The 27,710-nt window shown below is 44.4% G+C and overlaps 1 protein-coding gene across 13 annotated transcripts in view; it reads right to left on the bottom strand.

Annotated features, from left to right (window-relative positions):
• The window catches only part of LOC129822317 (RNA-binding protein Musashi homolog 2-like), a 458,816-nt gene extending 432,565 nt beyond the window's left edge, over window positions 1-26,251 (bottom strand). For 6 of the 13 annotated variants that reach the window (XR_008754471.1, XR_008754472.1, XM_055880501.1 and 3 more), the window contains exons 1-5: window positions 26,042-26,251; window positions 25,688-25,728; window positions 25,300-25,381; window positions 24,564-24,648; window positions 15,953-15,994 (exon numbers count right to left, since the gene is read on the bottom strand). Coding sequence is in view for 11 of the 13 variants with exons in the window: in XM_055880501.1 (XP_055736476.1) it covers window positions 15,953-15,994; window positions 24,564-24,648; window positions 25,300-25,381; window positions 25,688-25,728; window positions 26,042-26,106 (315 nt within the window). In the remaining 2 variants the exon portion in view is untranslated. The remainder of the gene's footprint in view (window positions 1-15,952; window positions 15,995-24,563; window positions 24,649-25,299; window positions 25,382-25,687; window positions 25,729-26,041) is intronic. The other 7 variants (XM_055880509.1, XM_055880505.1, XM_055880506.1 and 4 more) reach the window with 3 other exon arrangements.
• Window positions 26,252-27,710: the final 1,459 nt, after the last annotated feature.

Here is a 27,710-nt window from a genome sequence, read left to right as displayed (position 1 = left end):
CTATAAATCTTACACATCAACATCTGGGAGAGGCCAGGACCCTGTTCTATGTGTGGTGAGATTATAGAGCAGTGCTTTGCTGCTCTGCCTTCCTCCTGAAGCACAGCCTTATGTCTAGGACCTAAAGACCAGCAGCATCTGTACCAGCCTCACTCTGTGTCAGAGCACCAGGAACAAGTTCAGAAAAGATAGATATCAGAAAACAAGCCTTAGAAAATTACTATATTGTGCAATGTATATATGAATGTCCAACAGAAATGTGTCTTCTTTCTCCCAACCAATTGTTTGTAACAGGAATGATGGATAGTCGGAGACCAGACCATGTAGCTATTAGACAGGCGGACTGATGTGACAGCACAACATATAAACAAAGTCACAGAGGGCGCTTTAAAACAGAACGTAAATTCCTCCTAATAGGCCGATTGGAGATAGAAAGCCTGCCACTCTTTCCCTCCAACTGTCTCCCTCACACACACTCTCTCTCTGTGCCAGTAATCCCTCACACACACTCTCTCTCTGTGCCAGTAATCCCTCACACACACTCTCTCTCTGTGCCAGTAATCCCTCACACACACTCTCTCTCTGTGCCAGTAATCCCTCACACACACTCTCTCTCTGTGCCAGTAATCCCTCACACACTCTCTCTCTCTGTGCCAGTAATCCCTCACACTCTCTCTCTCTGTGCCAGTAATCCCTCACACACACTCTCTCTCTGTGCCAGTAATCCCTCACACACTCTCTCTCTGTGCCAGTAATCCCTCACACACTCTCTCTCTCTGTGCCAGTAATCCCTCACACACTCTCTCTCTGTGCCAGTAATCCCTCACACACTCTCTGTGCCAGTAATCCCTCACACACTCTCTCTCTGTGCCAGTAATCCCTCACACACACTCTCTCTCTGTGCCAGTAATCCCTCACACACTCTCTCTCTGTGCCAGTAATCCCTCACACACTCTCTCTCTCTGTGCCAGTAATCCCTCACACACTCTCTCTCTGTGCCAGTAATCCCTCACACACTCTCTGTGCCAGTAATCCCTCACACACTCTCTGTGCCAGTAATCCCTCACACACTCTCTCTCTGTGCCAGTAATTCCTCACACACTCTCTCTCTGTGCCAGTAATCCCTCACACGCTCTCTCTCTGTGCCAGTAATCCCTCACACTCTCTCTCTCTGTGCCAGTAATCCCTCACACACTCTCTCTCTGTGCCAGTAATCCCTCACACACTCTCTCTCTGTGCCAGTAATCCCTCACACACTCTCTCTCTCTGTGCCAGTAATCCCTCACACACTCTCTCTCTGTGCCAGTAATCCCTCACACACTCTCTCTCTGTGCCAGTAATCCCTCACACACTCTCTGTGCCAGGAACCCCTCACACACTCTCTCTCTGTGTGCCAGTAATCCCTCACACACTCTCTCTCTGTGCCAGTAATCCCTCACACATTCTCTCTCTGTTCCAATAATCCCTCACACACTCTCTCTCTGTGCCAGTAATCCCTCACACACTCTCTCTCTGTGCCAGTAATCCCTCACACACTCTCTGTGCCAGTAATCCCTCACACACTCTCTCTCTGTGCCAGTAATCCCTCACACTCTCTCTCTCTGTGCCAGTAATACCTCACACACTCTCTCTCTGTGCCAGTAATCCCTCACACACTCTCTGTGCCAGTAATCCCTCACACACACTCTCCCTGTGCCAGTAATCCCTCACACACACTCTCTCTGTGCCAGTAATCCCTCACACACACTCTCTCTGTGCCAGTAATCCCTCACACACACTCTCTCTGTGCCAGTAATCCCTCACACACACTCTCTCTGTGCCAGTAATCCCTCACACACACTCTCTCTGTGCCAGTAATCCCTCACACACTCTCTCTCTGTGCCAGTAATCCCTCACACACTCTCTCTCTGTGCCAGTAATCCCTCACACACACTCTCTCTCTGTGCCAGTAATCCCTCACACACTCTCTCTCTGTGCCAGTAATCCCTCACACACTCTCTGTGCCAGTAATCCCTCACACACTATCTGTGCCAGTAATCCCTCACACACTCTCTCTCTGTGCCAGTAATCCCTCACACACTCTCTCTCTGTGCCAGTAATCCCTCACACACTCTCTGTGCCAGTAATCCCTCACACTCTCTCTCTCTGTGCCAGTAATCCCTCACACGCTCTCTCTCTGTGCCAGTAATCCCTCACACGCTCTCTCTCTGTGCCAGTAATCCCTCACACACTCTCTCTCTGTGCCAGTAATCCCTCACACACTCTCTGTGCCAGGAACCCCTCACACACTCTCTCTCTGTGTGCCAGTAATCCCTCACACACTCTCTCTCTGTGCCAGTAATCCCTCACACATTCTCTCTCTGTTCCAATAATCCCTCACACACTCTCTCTCTGTGCCAGTAATCCCTCACACACTCTCTCTCTGTGCCAGTAATCCCTCACACAATCTCTCTCTGTGCCAGTAATCCCTCACACACTCTCTCTGTGCCAATAATCCCTCACACACTCTCTCTCTGTGCCAGTAATCCCTCACACACTCTCTCTCTGTGCCAGTAGTCCCTCACACACTCTCTCTCTGTGCCAGTAATCCCTCACACAATCTCTCTCTGTGCCAGTAATCCCTCACACACTCTCTCTCTGTGCCAGTAATCCCTCACACACTCTCTCTCTGTGCCAGTAATCCCTCACACTCTCTCTCTCTCTCTGTGCCAGTAATCCCTCACACACACTCTCTCTGTGCCAGTAATCCCTCACACACTCTCTCTCTCTGTGCCAGTAATCCCTCACACACTCTGTCTCTTTGCCAGTAATCCCTCACACACTCTCTCTCTCTGTGCCAGTAATCCCTCACACAATCTCTCTGTGCCAGTAATCCCTCACACACTCTCTCTGTGCCAGTAATCCCTCACACTCTCTCTCTCTGTGCCAGTAATCCCTCACACTCTCTCTCTCTCTGTGCCAGTAATCCCTCACACACTCTCTCTCTGTGCCAGTAATCCCTCACACACTCTCTCTCTCTCTGTGCCAGTAATCCCTCACACACTCTCTCTCTGTGCCAGTAATCCCTCACACACTCTCTCTCTGTGCCAGTAATCCCTCACACACTCTGTCTCTGTGCCAGGAATCCCTCACACACTCTGTCTCTGTGCCAGGAATCCCTCACACACTCTCTCTGTGCCAGTAATCCCTCACTGCTCAATAAAACGGCCTCTAAATTTAGCATCAGATGTATCATGATGTAGGAAAAGCTGGGGCAAATGAGAGGGAGAGAGAGAGAGGCAGGGAGAGAGATAGATTCACAGAGAGAGAGAAACAGAGACAGAGAGGAGAGAGAGAGAGATACAGAGAGGGAGATACAGAGAGAGAGAGAGAGAGAGAGAGAGAGAGAGAGAGAGAGAGATTCAGAGAGAGAGAGAGAGAGAGAGAGACAGAGAGAGAGAGATACAGAGACAGAGAGAGAGAGAGATATTAGATAGCCAGACAAAAAGAGTATATTCTGTGCTGCAGTGAAAGAGCAACAGAGAAAACAGGAGAAGAGCAGAGCAGCCTCCACAGTCACCCAGAGCCTCCACAGTCACCCAGAGCCTCCACAGTCACCCAGAGCCTCCACAGTCACCCAGAGCCTCCAGAGTCACCCAGAGCCTCCACAGTCACCCAGAGCCTCCACAGTCACCCAGAGCCTCCACAGTCACCCAGAGTCTCCACAGTCACCCAGTCAGTGTTGTGGTGACGGTGCGGCTCCAATACAGCTCAGCACTGCAGCCGGCTGAAGGACAATCGGCAGGCAAGGACGCCGGCGCGACGGGTCAGACAGCCTTCGTGATTTGGGCTGCTCTCTCTCTTTCTCTCTCTCTGTGGCATACACCAACAGGATTGATTAGTCATGCCTAGCCTTCCACAATAGATCCAGTGCCTCAGACAGAGACAAAGAGGAACAGGACACAGTGGCGTTAAAGGAGTCGGACTCCCTCGTTACTGACAACTGGCTAGTGTTTGATTGCTAGCATGAAGAGCCACTAGCAATGTCTACAGTCACAGAGGTAATAGCTGACTACAGGCAGACTTTAAGACCATGTCCAAATTTACATTGGAGAATACAAATTCTGAGGTGGTTCAAGCTTGCCTTGTCCCAGTGGCATATACAGTAGCATACAAAAATACAATGGCAACATATTTTAATAAGTGTATATACATTCTAATTTCCAAAACACCTTCAAAAAATGTGGATCGCTGTTCATTGACTCTGTTCCAAACTCCTAGTAGAGGATGCCACTAAAAATGTGGTCTGCTCACCTCTCTTTCACACACACACTACCAGCGCTGAACTGCATAGCCTATGCCATAAGACAGAACAGCACCAAATAGCAGACTGGCATGCCGTCTCCTAGCTTCTACACGGTATCACCCTCTCCCCCCTCCTGCAACACGGTATCACCCTCTCCCCCCTCCTGCAACACGGTATCACCCTCTCCCCCCTCCTGCAACACAGTATCACCCTCTCCCCCCTCCTGCAACACAGTATCACCCTCTCCCCCCTCCTGCAACACAGTATCACCCTCTCCCCCCTCCTGCAACACAGTATCACCCTCTCCCCCCTCCTGCAACACGGCATCACTCTCCCCCCTCCTGCAACACGGCATCACTCTCTCCCCTCCTACAACACGGCATCACTCTCTCCCCTCCTACAACACGGCATCACCCTCCCCCCTCCTGCAACACGGCATCACTCTCTCCCCTCCTGCAACACAGTATCACCCTCTCCCCCCTCCTGCAACACGGCATCACTCTCCCCCCTCCTGCAACACGGCATCACTCTCCCCCCTCCTGCAACACGGCATCACTCTCTCCCCTCCTACAACACGGCATCACCCTCCCCCCTCCTACAACACGGCATCACCCTCCCCCCTCCTGCAACACGGCATCACCCTCCCCCCTCCTACAACACGGCATCACCCTCCCCCCTCCTGCAACACGGCATCACTCTCTCCCCTCCTACAACACAGCATCACTCTCCCCCCTCCTGCAACACGGTATCACCCTCTCCCCCCTCCTGCAACACGGTATCACCCTCTCCCCCCTCCTGCAACACGGTATCACCCTCTCCCCCCTCCTGCAACACGGTATCACCCTCTCCCCCCTCCTGCAACACGGTATCACCCTCTCCCCCCTCCTGCAACACGGTATCACCCTCTCCCCCCTCCTGCAACACGGCATCACCCTCTCCCCCCTCCTGCAACACGGCATCACTCTCTCCCCCCTCCTGCAACACGGCATCACTCTCCCCCCTCCTGCAACACGGCATCACTCTCTCCCCTCCTGCAACACGGCATCACTCTCTCCCCTCCTACAACACGGCATCACCCTCTCCCCCTCCTACAACACGGCATCACTCTCTCCCCTCCTACAACACGGCATCACTCTCCCCCCTCCTACAACACGGTATCACTCTCCCCCTCCTACAACACGGCATCACTTTCCCCCCTCCTACAACACGGCATCACTCTCCCCCCTCCTACAACACGGTATCACTCTCCCCCTCCTACAACACGGTATCACTCTCCCCCTCCTACAGACGGCATCCCTCTCCCCCCTCCTACAACACGGCATCACTCTCCCCCCTCCTACAACACGGCATCACTCTCTCCCCTCCTACAACACGGCATCACTCTCTCCCCTCCTACAACACGGCATCACTCTCTCCCCTCCTACAACACGGTATCACTCTCCCCCCTCCTACAACACGGCATCACCCTCTCTCCCCTCCTACAACACGGCATCACCCTCTCCCCCTCCTACAACACGGCATCACTCTCCCCCCTCCTACAACACGGCATCAGTCTCCCCCCTCCTACAACACGGCATCACTCTCCCCCCTCCTACAACACGGCATCACTCTCCCCCCTCCTACAACACGGCATCACTCTCCCCCCTCCTACAACACGGCATCACTCTCTCCCCTCCTACAACACGGCATCACTCTCCCCCCTCCTACAACACGGCATCACTTTCCCCCCTCCTACAACACGGCATCACTCTCCCCCCTCCTACAACACGGTATCACTCTCCCCCTCCTACAACACGGTATCACTCTCCCCCTCCTACAAGACGGTATCCCTCTCCCCCCTCCTACAACACGGCATCACTCTCCCCCCTCCTACAACACGGCATCACTCTCTCCCCTCCTACAACACGGCATCACTCTCCCCCCTCCTACAACACGGCATCACCCTCTCTCCCCTCCTACAACACGGCATCACCCTCTCTCCCCTCCTACAACACGGCATCACCCTCTCCCCCTCCTACAACACGGCATCACTCTCCCCCCTCCTACAACACGGCATCACTCTCCCCCCTCCTACAACACGGCATCACTCTCTCCCCTCCTACAACACGGCATCACTCTCCTCCCTCCTACAACACGGCATCAGTCTCTCCCCTCCTACAACACGGCATCACTCTCTCCCCTCCTACAACACGGTATCACTCCCCCCTCCTACAACATGGCATCACCCTCTCTCCCCTCCTACAACACGGCATCACTCTCCCCCCTCCTACAACACGGCATCACTCTCAACCCTCCTACAACACGGCATCACTCTCCCCCATCCTACAACACGGCATCACCCTCTCTCCCCTCCTACAACACGGCATCACCCTCTCTCCCCTCCTACAACACGGCATCACTCTCCCCCCTCCTACAACACGGCATCACTCTCCCCCCTCCTACAACACGGCATCACTCTCCCCCATCCTACAACACGGCATCACCCTCTCTCCCCTCCTACAACACGGCATCACCCTCTCTCCCCTCCTACAACACGGTATCACTCTCCCCCCCTCCTACAACACGGTATCACTCTCCCCCCTCCTACAACACGGCATCACTCTCCCCCCTCCTACAACACGGCATCACTCTCCCCCCTCCTACAACACGGTATCACTCTCCCCCTCCTACAAGACGGTATCACTCTCCCCCCTCCTACAAGACGGTATCACTCTCCCCCCTCCTACAACACGGCATCACTCTCTCCCCTCCTACAACACGGCATCACTCTCCCCCCTCCTACAACACGGCATCACTCTCTCCCCTCCTACAACACAGCATCACTCTCTCCCCTCCTACAACACAGCATCACTCCCCCCCTCCTACAACACAGCATCACTCTCCCCCCCTCCTACAACACGCCATCACTCCCCCCCCCCCTCCTACAACATGCCATCACTCTCCCCCCCTCCATCTCTCTCTCTGGCAGACATCACCGTGGGGGAGGAGAGGTGGCTCCAAACTCAGTTTGTCACTGTTTAATAACCTGTCTCACAGTCAGCAGGGGTTTGAAGTCTGTCTGACAGCACTGCACCGTGTGGACTCATGTTTGGAGTAAAGAATTGCACCAATTTTCCAACCATATATTGTGCGGAAACACCGATAAAGTGATGCTATACAGATGGGTTTGTGCCTGGGTGGGAGGAGTGGGTAAAAGGAGGGATGGGAGGAGTTAGAACAATGGATTAGCGGGAGCAAATCAATGGTGACTGGTACATGACTATTAGTGCATACTAAACAGACAGAGCAAAAAATATCTGTCAAAACAATGCCTTCTGTCCTTTTCATTCTACTCCATGCTTTTACATCAGCCCCATGTGCAGCACGCCTGGGCCACAAGAGGACAATCAAACTAAGGCTTGTCATGAGATACATGTTTACATTGCTCTGTTTGAAGCTGAAGAGGTGAAGGAGAGAGACCAGGGGCAGAGTGAAAGGGAATGAGTCCTTCCTGCCTGTTGCATCCAGAGACTAGAGAATGTCTAGTAGAGGTAGACTGCAGGGCTTTGGAAGCAGCCATGTTGACTGTTGAGAACCAGGGACTTTTGTTTGACCCGGCATGGTTCTCTCTCTTCTGTCGTGCTCCTCATTAACGTCACTCAGGATCAGTTTGTGGAAGGCCAACCCTAGCAGCCTCCAGTCCCGGATCCTGACCCGCTCCTGACCTGCTGCCTGCCTGTTCTGTTCCACACCAGAACACACTGACTGACTCCCCAACACACCCCCTCCAGCCGCCAGGGCAGCAGCAGCACGGTAGGGATACTTACAGCATGCCTAGGCAGTGAGCTGAAAGCAGAGGGAGGCAGGGCTTGGCCAACTGTGTCCAGTGATGTAATTTCAGACCCGGAGTGAGAGACAGTAGTCTTGGACTGAAGGTTGAACCACTTAGGTTTCAGAAAAACATATGAGCAATTCCACAGTAACAGAGTGATGATAAGACTCAGGTTTTCACTTTAACATGTATGTCAAACAAAAACCAATGATTGCAAAGTTGATTGCAAAGTTAAACAATCTACACTACATGACCAAAAGTATGTGGACACCTGCTCGTCTAACATCTCATTCCAAAATCATGGGCATAAAAAACAGCCCAAGACCATTATTCCTCCTCCACCAAACTTTACAGTTGGAACTATGCATTGGGGAAGGTAGCGTTCTCCTGGCATCAGCCAAACCCAGATTTGTCAGTCGGACTGCCAGATGAAGCTCCAGAGTCCAATGGCGTCGAGCTTTACACCACTCCAGCCGACACTTGGCATGGCACATGGTGATCTTAGGCTTGTGTGCGGCTGCTCAGCCATGGAAACCCATTTCATGAAGCTCCCAAAGAACAGTTATTGTGCTGACGTTGCTTCGGGAGGCAGTTTGGAACTTGGTATTTAGTGTTGCTACGTACTTCAGCACTCGGCGGTCTCATTCTGTGAGCTTGTGTGGCATACCACTTCGCGGATGAGCAATTGTTGCTCCTAGACGTTTCCACTTCACAATAACAGCACTTACAGTTGACCGGGGCAGCTCTAGCAGGGCCGAAATTTGGCAAACTGACTTGTTGGAAAGGTGGCATCCTATGACGGTGCCACGTTGAAAGTCACTTAGCTCTTCAGTAAGGCCATTCTATTGCCAATGTTTGTCTAGGGAGATTGCATGGCTGTATGCTCAATATTATACACCTGTCAGCATCGGGTGTGGCTAAAATAGCTGAATACACTCATTTGAAGGGGTGTCCACATACTTTTGTGTGTGTGTGTGTGTGTGTGTGTGTGTGTGTGTGTGTGTGTGTGTGTGTGTGTGTGTATATATATATATATATATATATATATATATATATATATATATATATATATATATATATATATATATATATATATAATGTACATGCACAAGGACTACTTAACAATTTCCAGAGAACATTTGACAAAAACACATTTACTTGAACATTCTGTTACCAAACTTTGCATCTGCACTGTTCTTCAAGTAAATGTGTCTTTATAAAATCTTCAGTGAAAATTATTATATGTAGTCCTTGTGCATAGAGTTGTATGGTTTGTTTAACTTTTAAATCACTGGTTTTTGTTTGAAATATATTTTAGAGTGAAAAGGGTGAGTCTCAGCATTCCTCTGATCCAGTAGTATTACCCATATAGTACAGGGCCTAGTCAGAACTACTGACTGATGATGACGCCATCTCAAAACAGGGAAAGAATTCTCTACTACAGATGGTTTTCCTTGTACATAGCAGCTTTCTCAGCCCAAAACAACTCCTTTTGTGATGTCATCAAAGGTAGACTGCAGCCTAATTTCTTTGCATCAGCCAACCGTTCATCTCAGAGCATCAAACATCTATAGCTTTATGCAACGTATACGTCAAGACCCTCAAATAATCAAAAGAGTAGTGTCAGGTTTAACCAAAGCCTTCTTGTCCAATTCTATTACTCCAACAGCAGAAAAGTGGAGCACCTGCTGCAAATATCAGAAAACTGAGAGAAAAAAGGAGACACTGCTTTGCCAGGTCGTCAACAGAAAAAAGAAGGACTGCTAGAAGTGCAGTGGGAGAGGGAGAGAGGCACACACAGAGAAAGCAAGGGAGAGCAGATTGAATGGGACTAAGCAGTGGTTTGCTGGGTTCTTAATTGGTGTCAGAGTGATAGGCCACACAGGAGAGTGAGAACTGGGCTCTTGGACCAGCGCCCCTCTCCTGGTAAGGGCCAAGCGTCCATCGTGGGGAGGGAGAGTTCACACATCCTCACCTTTGGACTTCATTAAAAACTCCCTCTCCACCCCCTCACGTCCAGAGCTAACTGCTCAGCTACTTCTCAGTACACACCGCTCTCACACCAGAAGAAAAGGGGAAAATTACATGTAAAATTAAAACTGTGAACTCAATTCCTACCAACCACCAACCCCCTCCACACACACACACACACACACACACACACACTTCCAGTAGTCACACAGGGGGTTGTTGTAGAGGCCTGGGTTGGATGCTGTGCAGCGAGAACAGCACCCACTGAGGTATTGTTTTGACAGTTCTCATGGCAGTAAATGCCAAAGCTTCTCCAGTCAGGGAGGGTGCGTGTTAGTGAGGGGAACTCAAGGAGCCCATTATGCTGTGCAGTGTGCACTCAACCTTTTGTATTTCTTCTCTCTCTCACCCAGAGAATGGTTTCTCACGAACCCACCATGTGCAGGGGTTGGAAAACCATTCATAGATTACTTTCTTTTAAAAAATAACAGCCATTTATTGGCCAAATTGTGGGTGCTGAACATTTTGAGGAGGATATTCTCTCTGGTGATGTTTGGTCACAGGACCAGGGCATGATTATTACCATCCTACACAATATGAACAGAGATTATAGAGACGTCTACAGGCTCTCAAAACCAATGGATGTCAGGCTCTGACAGTGGCAAAGGGAACAGGCATTTACACTTCAGATCAGAGTTCAAACTATGGCTTACCGTGTCTTCAGAACGTATTCACACCCCTGGACTTTTTCAAAATGTTGTTGTGTTTCAAAGTGGGATTAAAATCTATTGAATTGTCATTTTTTGTCAAAGATCTACACAAAAAACTAATGGAAACTACAACACAAATATATGTTGATTAGATTCAACCCCCCCCCTCCGAGCCAATCAATGATTTAATTATCTTTGGCAGCGATTACATCTGAGTATTTCTGGGTAAACCCAAAAGCTTTGCAAACCTGGATTGTACAATATTTAGACATTATTTTTTAAATTCTTCAAGTTGGTTTTTGATCATTGCTAAGCCATTTAAGTTTTGCCATATATTTTCATACCGATTTAAGTTCAAATGTAACTAGGCCACTCAGGAACATTCAATGTCGTCTTGGTAAGTAACTCCAGTGTATATTTGGCCTAAGGCTATTGTCCTGCTGAAAGGTGGATTTGTCTCCCAGTGTCTGTTGGAAAGCAGACGATCCAGGTTTTCCTCAAAGACATCTCATTTTATCAACAACAAAAAAGCTCCCTAGTCCTTGCCAATGACACACATACCTATAACAAGACGCAGCCACCACCATGGTTGAAAATATGAAGAGATGTACTCAGTGACGTGTTTGATTTTCCCCAAACATACAGTGCATTCGGAAAGTATTCCGACAACTTGACTTTTTCCACATTCTGTTACATTACAGCATTATTCTAAAATGGATTAAATTGTTTTGTTATCCTCAATTTACACACAAAAACCCATAATGACAAAGCAAAAACAAGTTTAGACATTTTAGCAAATTTATTAAAAACAAGACTGAAATATCACATTTAGATAAGTATTCAGACCCTTTACTCAGTACTTTGTTGAAGCACGTTTGGCAGAGATTACAGCCTTGAGTGCTCTTGGGTATGATGCTACAAGCTTGGCACACCTGTATTTGGGGAGTTTCTCCCATTGGACACAGTTTCTGTGCCAGTATGAAGGAAGTTTCTCCCATTCTTCTCTGCAGATCCCCTCAAGCTCTGTCAGGTTGGATGGGGAGCGTTGCTGCACAGCTATTTTCAGGTCTCCAGAGATGTTAGATCGGGTTCATGTTCAGGCCCTCGCTGGGCCACTCAAGGACATTCAGAGACTTGTCTCGAAGCCAATCCTAAATTGTCTTGGCTGTGTGCTTAGGGTCATCATGTTGGAAGGTGAACCTTCATCCCAGTCTGAGGTCATGAGACTGTTTTCATCAAGGATCTCTGTACTTTGCTTTGTTAATCTTTCCATCGATCTTGACTACTCTCCCAGTCCCTTCCACTGAAAAACATCCTCACAGCATGATGCTGCCACCACCATGCTTCACCGTAGGGAGTGTGCCAGGTTCCCTCCAGAGTTGACACTTGGCATTCGGGCCAAGAGTTCTTTGGCCTGTCAACTGTGGGACTTTTTAGTGGCTTGCGAAAGTATTCAACCTCTTTGGCATTTTTCCTATATTGTTACCTTAAAACCTTGGGGGGTTTGTATCATTTGATTTACACAACATGCCTACCACTTTGAAGATGCAAAATATGTTTTATTGTGAAATAAACAAGACATAAGACAAAAAAACTTAAGCGTGCGTAACTATTCACCCCCCAAAGCTAATACTTTGTAGAACCACCTTTTGCAACAATTATATCTGCAAATCTCTTGGGGTATGTCTCTATAAGCATGGCACATCTAGCCACTGGGATTTGTACCCATTCTTCAAGGCAAAACTTCTCCAGCTCCTTCAAATTGGATGGGATCTGCTGGTGTACAGCAACCTTTAAGTCATACCAAGAGCGTGCAAAGCTGTTATCAATGCAAAGGGTGGCTACTTTGAAGAATCTCAAATATAAAATATATTTTGATTTGTTTAACACTTTTTGTTACTACATGATTCCATATGTGCTATTTCATAGTTTTGATGTCTTCACTATTATTCTACAATGTAGAAAATAGTAAAAATAAAGAAAATCCCTGAAATGAGTAGGTGTGTTTAAACTTTTGACTGGTACTGTATGTAAATAAGGTATTTCTGTAGTTTTTTTTATACATTTGCAAACATTTCTAAAAACTGCTTTTGCTTTGTCATAATGGGTACTGTGTGTAGATTGATGAGGAAAACTAGGTAATACATTTTAGAATAATGCACTGTAATGCTTTGTTTTCAAGACCAAGTAAATGAATTTGCCACATTTTTTTGCAGTTTTACTTTAGTGCCTTATTGCAAACAAATATTTTGGAATATTTGTATTCTGTACAGGCATCCTTCTTTTCATTCTGTCATTTACATTTTGTCAGTTAAGAACAAAGTCTTATTTAAAATGGCAGCCTACCCCGGCCAAACCCGGACAAGCTCAGCCAATTTGGCGCCACACTATGGGACTCCCAATCACGCCCGGATGTGATACAGCCTGGATTCGAACAAGGGGCTGTAGTGACGCCTCTTGTACAGATGCAGTGCATTAGATCACTGCACCACTCGGGAGCCCATTATTACAAAACCCCACATTATTGTGTGTAGATGAGTGACAACATCCACATGTAATCCATGTTAAATTCAGGATGTAACACAACATGTGGATAAAGTCAAGGGGTGTTAATACTTGCTGAAGGCACTGTATGTGTGAGAAGAGTAGCCAGGTGCATTGCTTTATTTTTTTCATAAAGCACTCCAAAACAAAATCTGAAAAACAATGGTTTTCCTTAACAAAATAAAAATCACAGTGCAGTTATAACAAAACATTTTCTGCATTACAGTCTAACTAGACGATAAATCAAATCACATGTTATTGGTCACATATACACGTTTAGCAGATGTTATTGTGAGTGTAGCGAAATGCTTGTGCTTCTAGTTCCGACAGTGCAGTAATATTATCAAGTAATCTAACAAGTAATCTAACAATTCCACAACAACTACCTATTTGGTCATTTGGTTATTTGGTAATAAACCAACAAACTCAGCTTCGTTGACTTATTCACGAAGTTACCAAACTAATGACACCCTAGCTAAGTACAGTACTCAACATACACCTGCTTGTTTCAGTTCTATTCAGCATACTCCAAAATATGGGGCAAGTCACAAATAGAATGCCATAATGCCACATGATTGTATGTGATGGCGGTTGTATAATTGCATAAAGCTTATTATTGGGTGGTTGGCTTAACACAAAGAAAATACGTAGCGGCTGTGTTGTGCTGCGACTGCAGCCTGATTTAATGCCCGTTCATCACGGAGCCTCAGGCCCTGAGCCAGCCTGCCTGCCTGCGCTGCCTTGGACCAGAGTGGCTGGCCTGGCATGTGAGTGGTGAAGGGAGTGAGTTCGTCATTTCTCCTCCAGTGATTGTCCACTCTGGGAAAGTTCTTCATTTCAATTAGTGTGCTGTGGACACCTGCCACCCTTGAAGCCATTCCTGTATTGAAGAGTTAGGAAACAACATGCTCTCAGCCAGTTAGCCTACCAGCCAGCCAGAGGCTGTCCCTCCCTGCCCAGCCTTAAATGCCTAAGGTGGATGTTTCTCACACTGTCACAAACTGTAGGTACACACAATGTACACACACACACTGTAAAAACACACTGTAATCACTCAAAATTGGTAGAGAGTGAGCATGCAGCCGACAGCATGGTCTGAGGTAAACGCTCACTGGGAAATTGAACACGGGCAATAAAAACCCTGAGCCAGAGTTACTGACAAACAGAGAACAAAACACGTTTTGCTCTAAAGGACGACGATAACCTGAGGGCTTGAACATTGCTGTACATAAGACCTTTCTTTCATAAATTGTACATGCACCAAAACCCCATGCAATGCTGATTTAACTGCCAATAATCCTTAAGCCTCTACGTTCTTTGACAGCCACATTCTCACTCCACTCAGGGTTAAAAATAAGCCTGCCCTTAAGGGTCCGAAGACAAGTCAAGGTATATTTTCACCTTCAAATTCCTTTACAGTGTCATTGCTCTTTAGAAACAAACACCTTACAGCCTACATAGGTCTGCATCTTTCTTTATTGTTAAAAATGTCCTTGAGTCAAATTCATGTTTATTCAAAAATGATTGCATAATTGATATCAAGGGTGCTTTTTTTTGCATAAAACAGCCCACAGAGCAGAAAATATCAAAGCACTGTACAAATCTGTCAAATACTGTAACATATGCTTGCATATCAACACAGTCTGCACTGGAACGAAGTACTGTACAGTCAGAATAGACTTCTGTTAGCATTATCACTATTACTGTACACCATTTTTTATATATATTTTGTATAACCTTTATTTAACTACACAACTCAGTTAAGAACAAATTCTTATTTAATTGGACTTCACATGAATAGGTGCATACATTTTTTTTTTTTATAAATAAAAATAACGTCCCATACACTGGATAGGTAGAGTGAAATGTGTTGTTTTACTGGGTCAGCCATAGTAGTACAGTACCCCTGGAGAAAAGTAGGGTTAAGTGTCTTGCTCAAGGGCACAGACAGATGTTTCCCCCTGTCGGCTCGGGTATTTGAACCAGCGACCTTTCGGTTACTAGCCCAACGCTCTAACCACTAGGCTACCTGCTGTCGAAAACAAGGGGGGGGGGAGACTGTATCAAGAAACAAGCACATCCCCTAGCTGTTCTCAATTACATGCATGTAGCCATACCCAGCCTTAAGATAACATGTGCCTCGGCTTGGAAAGCGTTACCTCCGTCATTCCTGTTTGAAACCTGATCAAAATAACAAAGTAGCAATGCCTCTCTTTGTGTTAATAAAAAAAAGAAAATGCCCCAATCTACCTCAGTGTCTTTAGGGAAAAACATTTTGTGAACAACTACAATGTGATACTCTCATATTCAATCAAATGCAGCGAAGTCTTTAGAGCAGTCACCCAGGGAAATTCTACCTCACTACGGTTTCTAGACAACATGCTGATGTAAACAAGTACGGTGGTGGTGCCGCTATGGGAGAAATCAGACAGCCAGTCATCTACCTGTAGCAGGCTCCAGACCAGCCTGACAGTGACACTTGCATACCAAAACTAATCTGCAGGCATACATGCCGTTTTATGACCAGACCCTCTCTGCAGGTTAGCAATGTACCCAGTGTTACAGAAACCAACCAACAAACTAAAAGTCCTCTCCGTGAGAGGTTAAAACATGTTGAGCATGTTGTCTTACCTTGGGCTGAGCACGTCTAGGGAAGGCAACTTTAGGATCGATCTGGTAAATATTAAAAAGGGACAAGAGAAAGAGGAGAAAGGGAGGTTAGATAGATATCAATCATTATCAAAGTTGTCAATCACTTAAACACAACTAATGACAGGGATTTGGATGTATTCCTCATGGATAACAAGACTATCCCACAGACCGGCATGCACGACTTGGACAACGTTAGGATTACCGTCACAACTGACAGTACAGACACTACACAAGGGCTATTCAAAATCAGGCTTTGAGTTCCCCAAGTCCCCTTCAGGACTTCTGTTTTCCATCCTTCCCTCTGTCCCTAGTCTGAATAAGTCCTTGATCACCAGGTGAGTGGACTCCTTTAGCCAATCATTAAATCAACCAATGAACTACCAGGGAGAGAAAAGACCCAGCTGTACTGGGAACCTTAGGGCTCAAGCCTCCTACACTAGTAAACAATTATCAGTGTGGGATTTCACATCTTCCCCACACAGATTAATCAACAGTCATATTAAAGATGGCTGATTTAATCAAATGCACAATTTTATTTCCTTTTGCATCGTCAAATTGTCCAGGTCCGTCATTCACATAATCCTACATTACTCCGTAGAAGCATAGCTGACTAATAAATCATTAGCCCTTCACACATCATGGTTTAGTCAAGGTATATTGACCAAGAAAATGCATAACTAGCATTAATGGCAAGGTTAATATTTAAGTGCTATGTGAAAAATGTTTAAGGAAAAAAGCACCATACCACATTTTTTTGATTGAAAGCGCATTTAGACTGCATAATGATATAAATTGTAGAATAATTAAAAATCAAAAGTCCATTCAAAATATATTACATTTGCGTTTTCTTTAATATACTTTGTGATTTTGGCAATGCCCTTTATCTACTTCTCCACAGTCAGATGAACTCGTGGATACCATTGTTATGTCTCTGTGTGTAGTTTGAAGGAACTAGTGTTAGCGAAATTGCTAACAACCGTTAGTGCAATGACTGGAAGTCTATAGGTACAGTTGAAGTCGGAAGTTTACATACACCTTAGCCACATACATTTAAACTCGGTTTTTCACAATTCCTGACAATTAATCCTAGTAATAATGGCCTGTCTTAGGTCAGTTGAGATCACCACTTTATTTTAAGAATGTGAAATGTCAGAATAATACTGTAGAGAGAATGATTTATTTCAGCTTTTCTTTCTTTCATCACATTCCCAGTGGGTCAGAAGTTTACATACACTCAATTAGTATTTGATAGCATTGCCTTTAAATTGTTTAACTTGGGTCAAACGCTTTGGGTAGCCTTCCACAAGCTTCCCACAATAAGTTGGGTGAATTTTGTCCCATTCCTCCTGACAGAGCTGGTGTAACTGAGTCAGGTTTGTAGACCTCCTTGCTCGCACACGCTTTCTCAGTTCTGCCCACAAATTTTCTATAGGATTGAGGTCAGGGCTTTGTGATGGCCACTACAATACCTTGACTTTGTTGTCCTTAAGCCATTTTGCAAGTATGCTTAGGGTCATTGTCCATTTGGAAGACCCATTTGCTACCAAGCTTTAACTTCCTGACTGATGTCTTGAGATGTTGCTTCAATATATACACAATTTTCCTTCTTCATGACCCCATCTATTTTGTGAAGTGTACCAGTCCCTCCTGTAGCAAAAGCACCCTGACAACATGATGCTGCCACCCCCGTGCTTCACGGTTGGGATGGTGTTCTTCGGCTTGCAAGCATGCCCCTTTTTCCTCCAATCATAACGATGGTCATTATGGCCAAAAAGTTATATTTTTGTTTCATCAGACCAGAGGACATTTCCCCAAAAAGTACAAACTTTGTCCACACGAGCAGTTGCAAACCGTAGTCTGGCTTTTATATGGCAGTGTGGGAGCAGTGGCTTCTTCCTTGCTGAGCGGCCATTCAGGTTATGTCGATATAGGACTTGTTTTACTGTGGATATCGATACTTTTGTACCTGTTTCCTCCAGCATCTTCACAAGGTCCTTTTCTGTTGTTCTGGGATTGATTTGCACTTTTCCCACCAAAGTACGTTCATCTCTAAGAGACAGAACGCATCTCCTTCCTGAGCGGTATGACGGCTGCGTGATGCCATGGTGTTTATACTTGCGTACTATTGTTTATACAGGTGAACGTGGTACCTTCAGGCATTTGGAAATTGTTCCCAAGGATGAACAAGACTTGTGAAGGTCTACCATTTATTTTTCTGAGGTCTTGGCTGATTTCTTTTGATTTTCCCAGGATGTCAAGCAAAGAGGCACTGAGTTTGAAGGTATGCCTTGAAATGCATCCACACATTGTCCATTTGGAAGACCCAAATGGACAATGACCTCAAGCATACTTACAAAGTTGTGGCAAAATGGCTTAATAACAACAAAGTCACGGTATTGGAGTGGCCATCACAAAACCCTGACCTCAATCCTATAGAAAATGTGTGTGTAGAACTGAAAAAGCGTGTGCAAACAAGGAGGCCTACAAACCTGATTCAGTTACACCAGCTCTGTCAGGAGGAATGGGCCAAAATTCACCCAATTTATTGTGGGAAGCTTATGGAAGGCTACCCGAAATGTTTGACCCAAATTAAACAATTTAAAGGCAATGCTACCAAATACTAATTGAGTGTATGTAAACTTCTGACCCACTGGGAATGTGATGAAAGAAATAAAAGCTGAAATAAATCACTCTACAGTATTATTCTTGACATTTCACATTCTTAAAATAAAGTGGTGATCCTAACTGACCTAAGACAGTGAATTTTTACTAGAAATAAATATCAGGAATTATGAAAACCTGAGTTTAAATGCAATTGGCTAAGGTGTATGTAAACTTCCGACTTCAACTGTAACTGCTATAAACTTCATCATTGCGCAAACGCTAGTTAGCATTGGCTCACACAAATACCTCTAACTTCCTTCATACTGGCACAGAAACTGTGTCCAAAATCCCAAAGTATCGCTTTAATGCTATTCAAAGTCACTTAATATTTCCCTCCTAGAAAAGAATTTTCATTTCAAATCAAATAACACTGACTGGAGTCATCTACTCTTTTAGCTCACATTATGGATTCAAAATATATGGGTATTACGAGACCACATCGCTGCATGCTTTTACGCAGAACAGCTAGATATCATTTCCTGATTCCATCCAAGGGGTTATTATGGCAGCCAATATGAATTGGCACATTTGGGTTCGGATTGAATACAATGAGGCCTGAAAACAAAAGAAGGCATTGTATTATTCATCATTGCAACAGTTTACTGCAAAACAGTAATTTATGTTTTCACTATTTATTACAGGATTTGCTCTATGTGCTGAACTGCAGACTTGTAAATTGTCAAAAAGTAGCTCAAACTAAATGTGAGATATCAAGTCAGGTGTTAGAACCAACCACAAGACTTCCTCAAGAACAACTTGTGCAAATCAAACATTCATTTGAACATTACATTTTCCCCTCTTACATCCACTTCTAAAAGTGAAATCATGCACAAGAACACATCCCGTTAAATGGGACAGTCAGTGCATTAAAACAGCCAGGACATTCAAGACACATTTGCCATTTGTCACAGTAAGGTTGAATATAGCCCCAACATTCAATTGTCCTGTGAACAAAGGATTTCTCCTTTCACATTTTCATCTTTAAAGGCCACATAGCTAAAGGGGGGAAAAGACCATTAGTGGAATATTGTGGATAAAGTAGGATGAGAGCATGTCAATCAGGAAAAAAATAATAGAAGGAACGGAGGGGAAATATAACAGAGAGCTGTCGGTGTGTGACGGACAAAAATACTAGACACTGGTAGAAAGTGACTGTTTGAATTCAGCTGACTGAATGCATTAGCGGAGTGGGATGTGATTTTTCCAGAAAAGTGTTCCGTCTACAAGAGATTGCTTTTACAAATGACATCAGCAGAAATCCTATTGTCAACAGACACTGAGTATTATTCAACCCCAAGCCTTCATTTCCATGTTGTCAAGGGTTACATAAAACAAGATGCATGTCAAGTATACGCAGTATGTGTATGCAGTACATGCCTCAGCCTTAGCGTATGCAAGAGGAAAATACATGGGTCACATGGAAAACCACAGGTATCTCCAATTGAAATAATGCTAAAACTTTGATCGTATACCTGTGAAATAACTCTGTACTAAAACTAGTAACAACTTAACATGTTGTACAATTAATTAGGGTTTAAGGGCATTTTGCAATCACAGACTATTCTAATAGGAAATCATGTACATTGAATGTTAGAAGAATAATATAACGACTGTATCCTGATGAATGGAAGAAAAAAAACAGCAGCAGCTGCATTGAATTCCCCATGCGGACAAACCAAACCATGTTGCTGTCTGGATTTCAATTTCCCAGTCTAGCCTCACCTGGCAGTGTTAGAGCCAATTTGTGCTTCACCCGAAAATGTGGTTGGAGGCGTCGTATGGATGATGTGACGCAATTGCGGAGCTTCCGGAGGCATGCAGAGGCCAAATTGAGCTCTGTACCGCATCGCCGTGCGCCTCGCTCCGCTTTGACATGATTGGTTGACAGTGAGTGAGAGCGGGAGGTTCTGTATAAACACAAGCTCACATCCTTGAAAACTTCCTTCACAACAGCTCTGCAAGAAGTATGAGTGCCCTGACTTCTGCAGAGGCCATATCACCGTAAATCCTGCATGGCCAATGTAGACAGCGGACTTACCAGGCAGCACCTTTTAAAGTGTGTTTTATGTACATTTAACAAAAATAAGAGCAACATGAAACAATTTCAAAGATTTTATTGAGTTAGTTCATATAATAAAATCAGTCAATACGAATTCATTAGGCCCTATTCTATAGATTTCACGAGTAGGAATATAGATATACATGTTGATCACAGATAGCTTTTAAAAAATAAAAAAAAGTAAGGGTGTTGATCAGAAAACCAGTCAGTATCTGGTGTGACCAACATTTGCCTCATGCAGCACGACACATCTCCTTCACAGAGTTGATCAAGCTGTTGATTGTGACCTGTGGAATGTTGTCCCACTCCTCTTCAATGACTGTGCGAAGTTGCTGGATATAGGCGTGATCTGGTACACGCTGTCGTACTTGTCAATCCAGAGCATCCCAAACATGCTCAATGGTGGACATGTCTGGTGAGTATGCAGGCTATGGAAGAACTGGGACATTTTCAGCATCCAGGAATTGTGTACAGATCCTTGTGACATGGGGTCATGCATTATCATGCTGAAATATGAGATGCTGGCGGCGGCTGAATGGCACGATAATGGGCCTCGGGATCTTGTGTTCGTTGTCTGTAGCTTATGCCTGCCTGCCCATACTATAACCCCACCATGGGGCACTCTGTTCACAATGTTGACATTAGCAAACCGCTCAACCACAGGACGCCACACAAGCTGTCTGCCATCTGCCCAATACAGTTGAAACTGGGATTCATCCGTGAAGAGCACACTTCTCCAGCATGCCTGTGGCCATCGAAGGTGAGCATTTGCCCACTGAAATCAGTTACGATGCCGAACTGCAATCAGGTCAAGACCTTGGTGAGGACGACGAGCACACAGATGAGCTTCCCTGAGACGGTTTCTGACAATATGAGAAGAAATTATTCGGTTATGCAAACCCACAGTTTCATCAGCTGTCCGGGTGGCTGGTCTCGGACAATCCCGAAAGTGAAGAAGCCAGATGTGGAGGTCCTGGGCTGGCATGGTTACATGTGGTCTGTGGTTCTGAGGCCGATTGGACATACTGCCAAATTCTCTAAATCAACAGAGGCGGCTTACGGTAGAGAAATTAACTATCAGTCAGCATGCTAATTGCACACTCCCTCAAAACTTGAGACATCTGTGGTATTTTGTTGTGTGAGAAAATTACACATTTGAGTGGCCTTTTATTGTCCCCAGCACAAGGTGCACCTGTGTAATAATCATGCTGTTTAATCAGCTTCTTGATATGCCACACCTGTCAGGTGGATGGATTATCTTGGCAAAGGAGGAATTCTAACTAACAGGGATATAAACAAATTTGTGCACAACATTTGGCAGAAATAGGCTTTTTCTGCATATGGAACATTTCTAGGATCTTTGATTTCAGCTCATGAATTTATATTTTTGTTCAGTATACATTTCCATACAATGAAGTGCCTTTTTAGTGTAAGAGCTGTTTGAAATGACCACCTGAAATTTTAGGCCGTTTTGGTGGGATGGAGTTTTGACATCACCAGGTGGAAAATTAGTTAATAGACCAATAAGAAACTGTTCCAAACCTCTGCCAATAACAGCATATCTATCAAGTCCCCTCCCCACTTAGACCACTCCCAGACAGTCCTAGCAATATCTTGCTTGAGAAATTGCTCTTTGCTAAGAAGCTATTTGTTTATTTTTTACCATTTTAATTGGAGAGAAAAAATCCCAGTAAGGTACTTTGTTACCCAGATATGATTTGATATTGAGATAAAAATAGCTGCATTGGCCCTTTAAGATGAGATGTGACTCCCCTCTATTTCACACTGCACCAGCACTTTAATGTAGAACACCTCCCAAGGCACAGAGAGGGGAGTCGGGAGCTCAATGTTGCCTCTATTACATTATACCACACAAGCAGTAGTTCCTCTAAAGACTCTACTCTAGGTCCCTTAATGCATGGATGTCATCAGCTGTTTTCTAATAATCCAATGTAGACGCAAGTCCAGAAAGGAGGGGAGAGAAGGCATCAAAAACACATAGGTACACATCGAGAGTTAGGGAGAGGGAGTGTGTGTCTGCACTGCTTCCTTTGCTGGGCTAAAACTGCATGTCCACTCAAATACAGATTCCCCCCTTTTTTTTGTTGCAAGACTAACATTTGCCCCTTATCAATAAGGTTTGTTAGAGGTGTACTAATTAATATCAACATTACATTCAAACCTGCAGTCATAATAATCCCTGTATATTTACCAATTCATTAGGCTACCAAATAAATTGCATATAGATTAACAAAGAAATGCGCATTTAAATTAATATCAGTGTAATTTTTCCTGCGGTGACGTGTGGGAAGCTACAGACATTTCCTTCTTCAGCTATCTGTTTTATAAACCTAGAGCTTCTGGCAATATCAGAGCAGTTACCATGAGTCCTTGAAGACAATATAGGCTGCTTGTATTCACTCCTCCGCTCCTAAACTACGAGCCCATTGAGCACTGGCTCACACAGCTGAGTTAGAGCATACACTGCAGCATCTACATACAGAACATGACAGTGTGACTTTACTGAGCATTCAATTCATTATTTTGGTCCCACATTACAATACATCTTAACATGGTAGTTACATCGGCAGTTACTGTGTAACTACATATAATTACTTAACCTACAACTGCTGTAATGTTTGTGTCACGCACAATTTCAAAGACAAAGCACTAAAATCATCAAAAATAAGCAAACTGACCAATATGGGAAATCAAACACTAAACGCAGAGGACGAATCATCACAATACCATTTTTTGCAGTCAAGGCATTACTCTGACCAACTTTCACCCTCAGAGAAACATGCAACTTGTAATTAAGTATAAGTTTTAATCTATCCAATTTCATAGGAAGCTGGTGGGAGGATGTATAGGAGGACGGGCTCATTGTAATAGCTTGAATGGAATAAAAAGAACGAGTCAAACATGTGGTTTCCATATGTTTAATATTGTTCTATTAATTCCATTCCAGCCATTACAATGGGCCCATCCTCCTATACATCCTCCCACCAAACTCATTTGATCCATGCATACATTCAGAAACTAAATATACTGTAACAATAAATTAATCAATAGCGGTATGTTTTTATTGCATTCGCTGGGGATAACAGTTAGTCTTGGGTTTGTGATTTAAAATGGGTCATGTTGTGTGAATGTGTGCACTTTAGCAGACTTGCAGTGAGAGAGGAAGTGGATAATATGCAGACAGAAGGTGTGTGGATAATATGCAGACATCTGAGATGAAGACAGGGGTAAATGGGTGGATACTGAGGCCAATGACACAGTCTATTGGGACTTGGGAGGATGAAAAATTAAAGTTTAACCCAAGATAGAAAACATTCAAAAAACATATATTTATAAACTGCATTTTGTAAAAAGAAAAGCCAATAACGCCTGATGGTGCATAGATACGGTGCATAGATATGGTGCATAGATATGGTGCATGCAAAACAAAGACACATATGTACAACAATGTTTAAGCCTACTAAAATCTATGAAGACAGCTGGGAATGTATTTTCACAAAAAACAAATACAGAATAACAATCAATTTATATAATATGCAGATTCAACAATAAACATGTTCCCCCATCTCAAAACACTCAGATGTTCCTGGAGAGAAAGCATTGCAGGTGCCATTGGTGCTCAAATTACTTTATGTAACATGGCACTCAATGCTCAATGGTAAAGATAGGGTTAGCAGAAGGTCTTGTAATTTGAAGGAGGGGAGGGCTACTTATTGGCGTCAAGTGCATGTGGCTGTGAGAGTGAATAATCAATAACTCAATAGGACATAGTCAATCATGCCAGACAGGTGGGTCACAAAACCACAAACACTTCATTTAAAAAGTGACAGAAGAGAGGAGACATACCGTTTTTGAGTCTAATTCGTGGTGTTGCTGAGCTAAGACGTTATCTACACTGGCAGCATCTACGTAAGTAACGAATCCGAAGCCCCTGTGGAAATAAACAAGAAACATTGTAAGAAGTGAGTCAGTGGGGGCGGGAGAGTGGTCAAACAGCCTATCAGTCGGTAAAGTATAACTACAGCCATTACATGGAAACAAATAATAAAGCCAAATGACAGGCTACATTGTAAATCAAATCAAATTGTATTGGTCACATACACATATTTAGCAGATGCTATTGCTGGTGTAGCGAAATGCTTGTAGACTAACAAATATATAATGCAGCCAAATGTTACATTGTAACAAATAGTTACCAACATTAGCTATTATGGAGTATGGTAGGCTACTTGATATCAAAATAGTTTACCTTTCATATCAGATTAAATTATTTCTTAAATATAAATGCCATTTCATTTTACTGCTGCACAAGGAATCATGTGAATGAATAGTGTAGTCTAATTATTAACTATATTTTCAGGATTATTCAAAGATCCTCCAGTATTCTATCTGAAGTGGCCGGTCAATGTCAAAATGCGTTACCTTCTAAATGGGCTGATTCAATCGCTTGTAAAAGCGCAACAAAAAGAAATGGCTGATTGCGTGCTAACTGATGTTGCGTTATCATAAGGACACTGCAAAACCACGTACGTTAACAATCAAGACAAATACAAACACAGTGGGAAAAATACTTGATAATTACCTGGAGCGTTTTGTCGTTGGATCTCTCATCACCATACATTCTCTGATTTCCCCGAATTTAGTAAAATAGTCTCTAAGGCTGTCTGCGCAAAGAAAAACAAACAGAATGTTACTGGACGTTTTCATTCTTCTGTCAAATATAGAATAGTCTATGTACGAGCTTTAAAATGCCTCTCTAGTTATACACATAGGGGTCGAATAGAGGACTTCAAATGATTGGAAATAAAAAATAACCTTGCGCGCACTAAGGTACACGCGCGCTAGGAGGTACACACACACACACACACACACACACACACAACACAGACGTTGCAACCAGCACGGGCAGCCTCAGCTACCACAGAACAACCCGACAATGCCACACTGTAGTCCGCAAATTATTTTCTTACCTGGCGAAGTTTGCCAGCTGAGGCCACCGATAAACATTTTACTGTAAGGGGAAAACATAGCAGAAGTGAGTCCAGATGTCAGATCGGCCATTTTGACATGTAGCTAACTACTTGCTATAGCGACCAAAAGCGAGCAAAACGTTGGCAGAGCAGCAGCAAGAGCGCTGTAGTTATCAAACACAGCGAGTTTTAGCTATAGAAAAAGGGGGCAGGCCCGTTTGCTAATATAATCAAACAAAGGTGTAGTTGACTGCACCCGGAAAGCAACATCAATGTCAGTGCTTTGATAAGCCTTGCACTATTGATACAATGTAGCTATAACGATAAAAGTGACAATGCTATTTGCAGTCTTACCCCGGGTCGTGTTGCGAATCATTAGGGGTTCCTCCAGATGCGGCTTGGCTCCCGTCTCCCTCCATAGCTAACCCAACTATAGCCAGTAACTAACGAAGACTCACAAGGCTACGCCGAAGCCCGCTAAAGAAAATATCACTGAGCTGGGAACTCAAGCGTCACACGTGGAATCAGCTCAGCCTGTGGCTCCCTCCCCCTCCCTTGACCCACATGGGGCGTGGTAAGGGATCGTCACCTAACCAATTCAATTGACGTCATTAAGCATTCCCCGCCCATATACAGCTGTACTGTAGCTAACCATTGTGCAGATTTGTTGTTGTTGTGTGTGTGTGTGTGTGTGTGTGTGTGTGTGTGTGTGTGTGTGTGTGTGTGTGTGTGTGTGTGTGTGTGTGTGTGTGTGTGTGTGTGTGTGTGTGTGTGTGTGTGTGTGTGTGTGTGTGTGTGTGAACAACATTTTCTATCCATTTACACAGACTGTAAGTGGCCTTGCCTGATAAAGGCTATTTCCTAGATTGCCATGATACTGGAATATATTTCAAATGGCCATCTGTAACATCTGTGAATCTGTGAATTTTACATAAAACACTAAATCAGTCCTCTGCAGTTGGATGGGCAGCTTGACAAATCTCACTTTATTTACTAGCTGCTATGCATCCACAGAAGTTCACTAGTAGTCTACTGCTTTATGTTGACAGAGGGAGGGGATATATGATACATTTCCACAAGTGTTTTAAGTAATAAATATTTAATAAAAGTTTTGATAAGTGTAATAAATATAATTGGGCTGGTTATGTACTCTACCTATCCATCTAGGTCATGTTAGGTAACATCTCAACAAGTAAAAATATGGAATATTATATTGTGACATTTACCTATTACAGAAATAAAAAAACTGCATGTCTAAAACATAGATGGATAATGTATAACCATGGAAACACTGGAACCAGGATTGTGAAAGTGAGAGCTCAATTAAGGCTGGGTGCTCATGCTACAGTGATTGCTGTTTATTTCATCAAGCCCTCTGAGCGAGACAGAGGAAAAGAGAAAGAAAGAAAGAAGAGGCAGAGAGCGAGAAAGACAGAGAGAGAGTAGGGTGGAAGAAGAGAGTCTAAAGAGAAAAGCCCAGGGCCCATTGACAGGTCATCACTCTTTCTTTCCCCACTTCTTTATTTGTGGTTCCCCCCTTAAAGTAGAACTTTCAAACCACATAAAGTAAAGGCTTCACACATCAAGCCAAAGACTTAAATCTGACTGATTGACTGGCATGTGGAGGCTTGCGGTTTCACCTCACTGGCTAGCTAGCATTTAGGAGCTGTCTTACTGTTGGCTAACTACACAGAGAGAGGCACAGCTGGGCCTTCTTCCTCCCCTTGCAGTTGGTTTATTTTCACTCAGAAATTCAATGTGAGAGCACAACAAAATGCCTATGCTGCTACCAAAATCATAGTTCACTTCACTCAATCATTTAGATGACAATGTACTGTTGTTCTGTATTCATTGCAGATGATTGACATTAAGGGATGAATGAATTGTTGATGGATAGATTCCAGTTGGCAAGACAGAAAAACTCAATATTTCCTCAGGAGCCTGGACATTTTTGTTGTTGTTGACATTTCCTCTTTATCGTCTAATGACCGCTTACTCAGCTGCACCTGTTGGAGTTACATGT

This window comes from Salvelinus fontinalis, chromosome 24 (assembly GCF_029448725.1).
Source record: "Salvelinus fontinalis isolate EN_2023a chromosome 24, ASM2944872v1, whole genome shotgun sequence".
Taxonomy (NCBI): domain Eukaryota; kingdom Metazoa; phylum Chordata; class Actinopteri; order Salmoniformes; family Salmonidae; genus Salvelinus; species Salvelinus fontinalis.
Note: the sequence above shows the minus strand (reverse complement) of the source record. Positions and strands in the feature narration are given on the sequence as shown.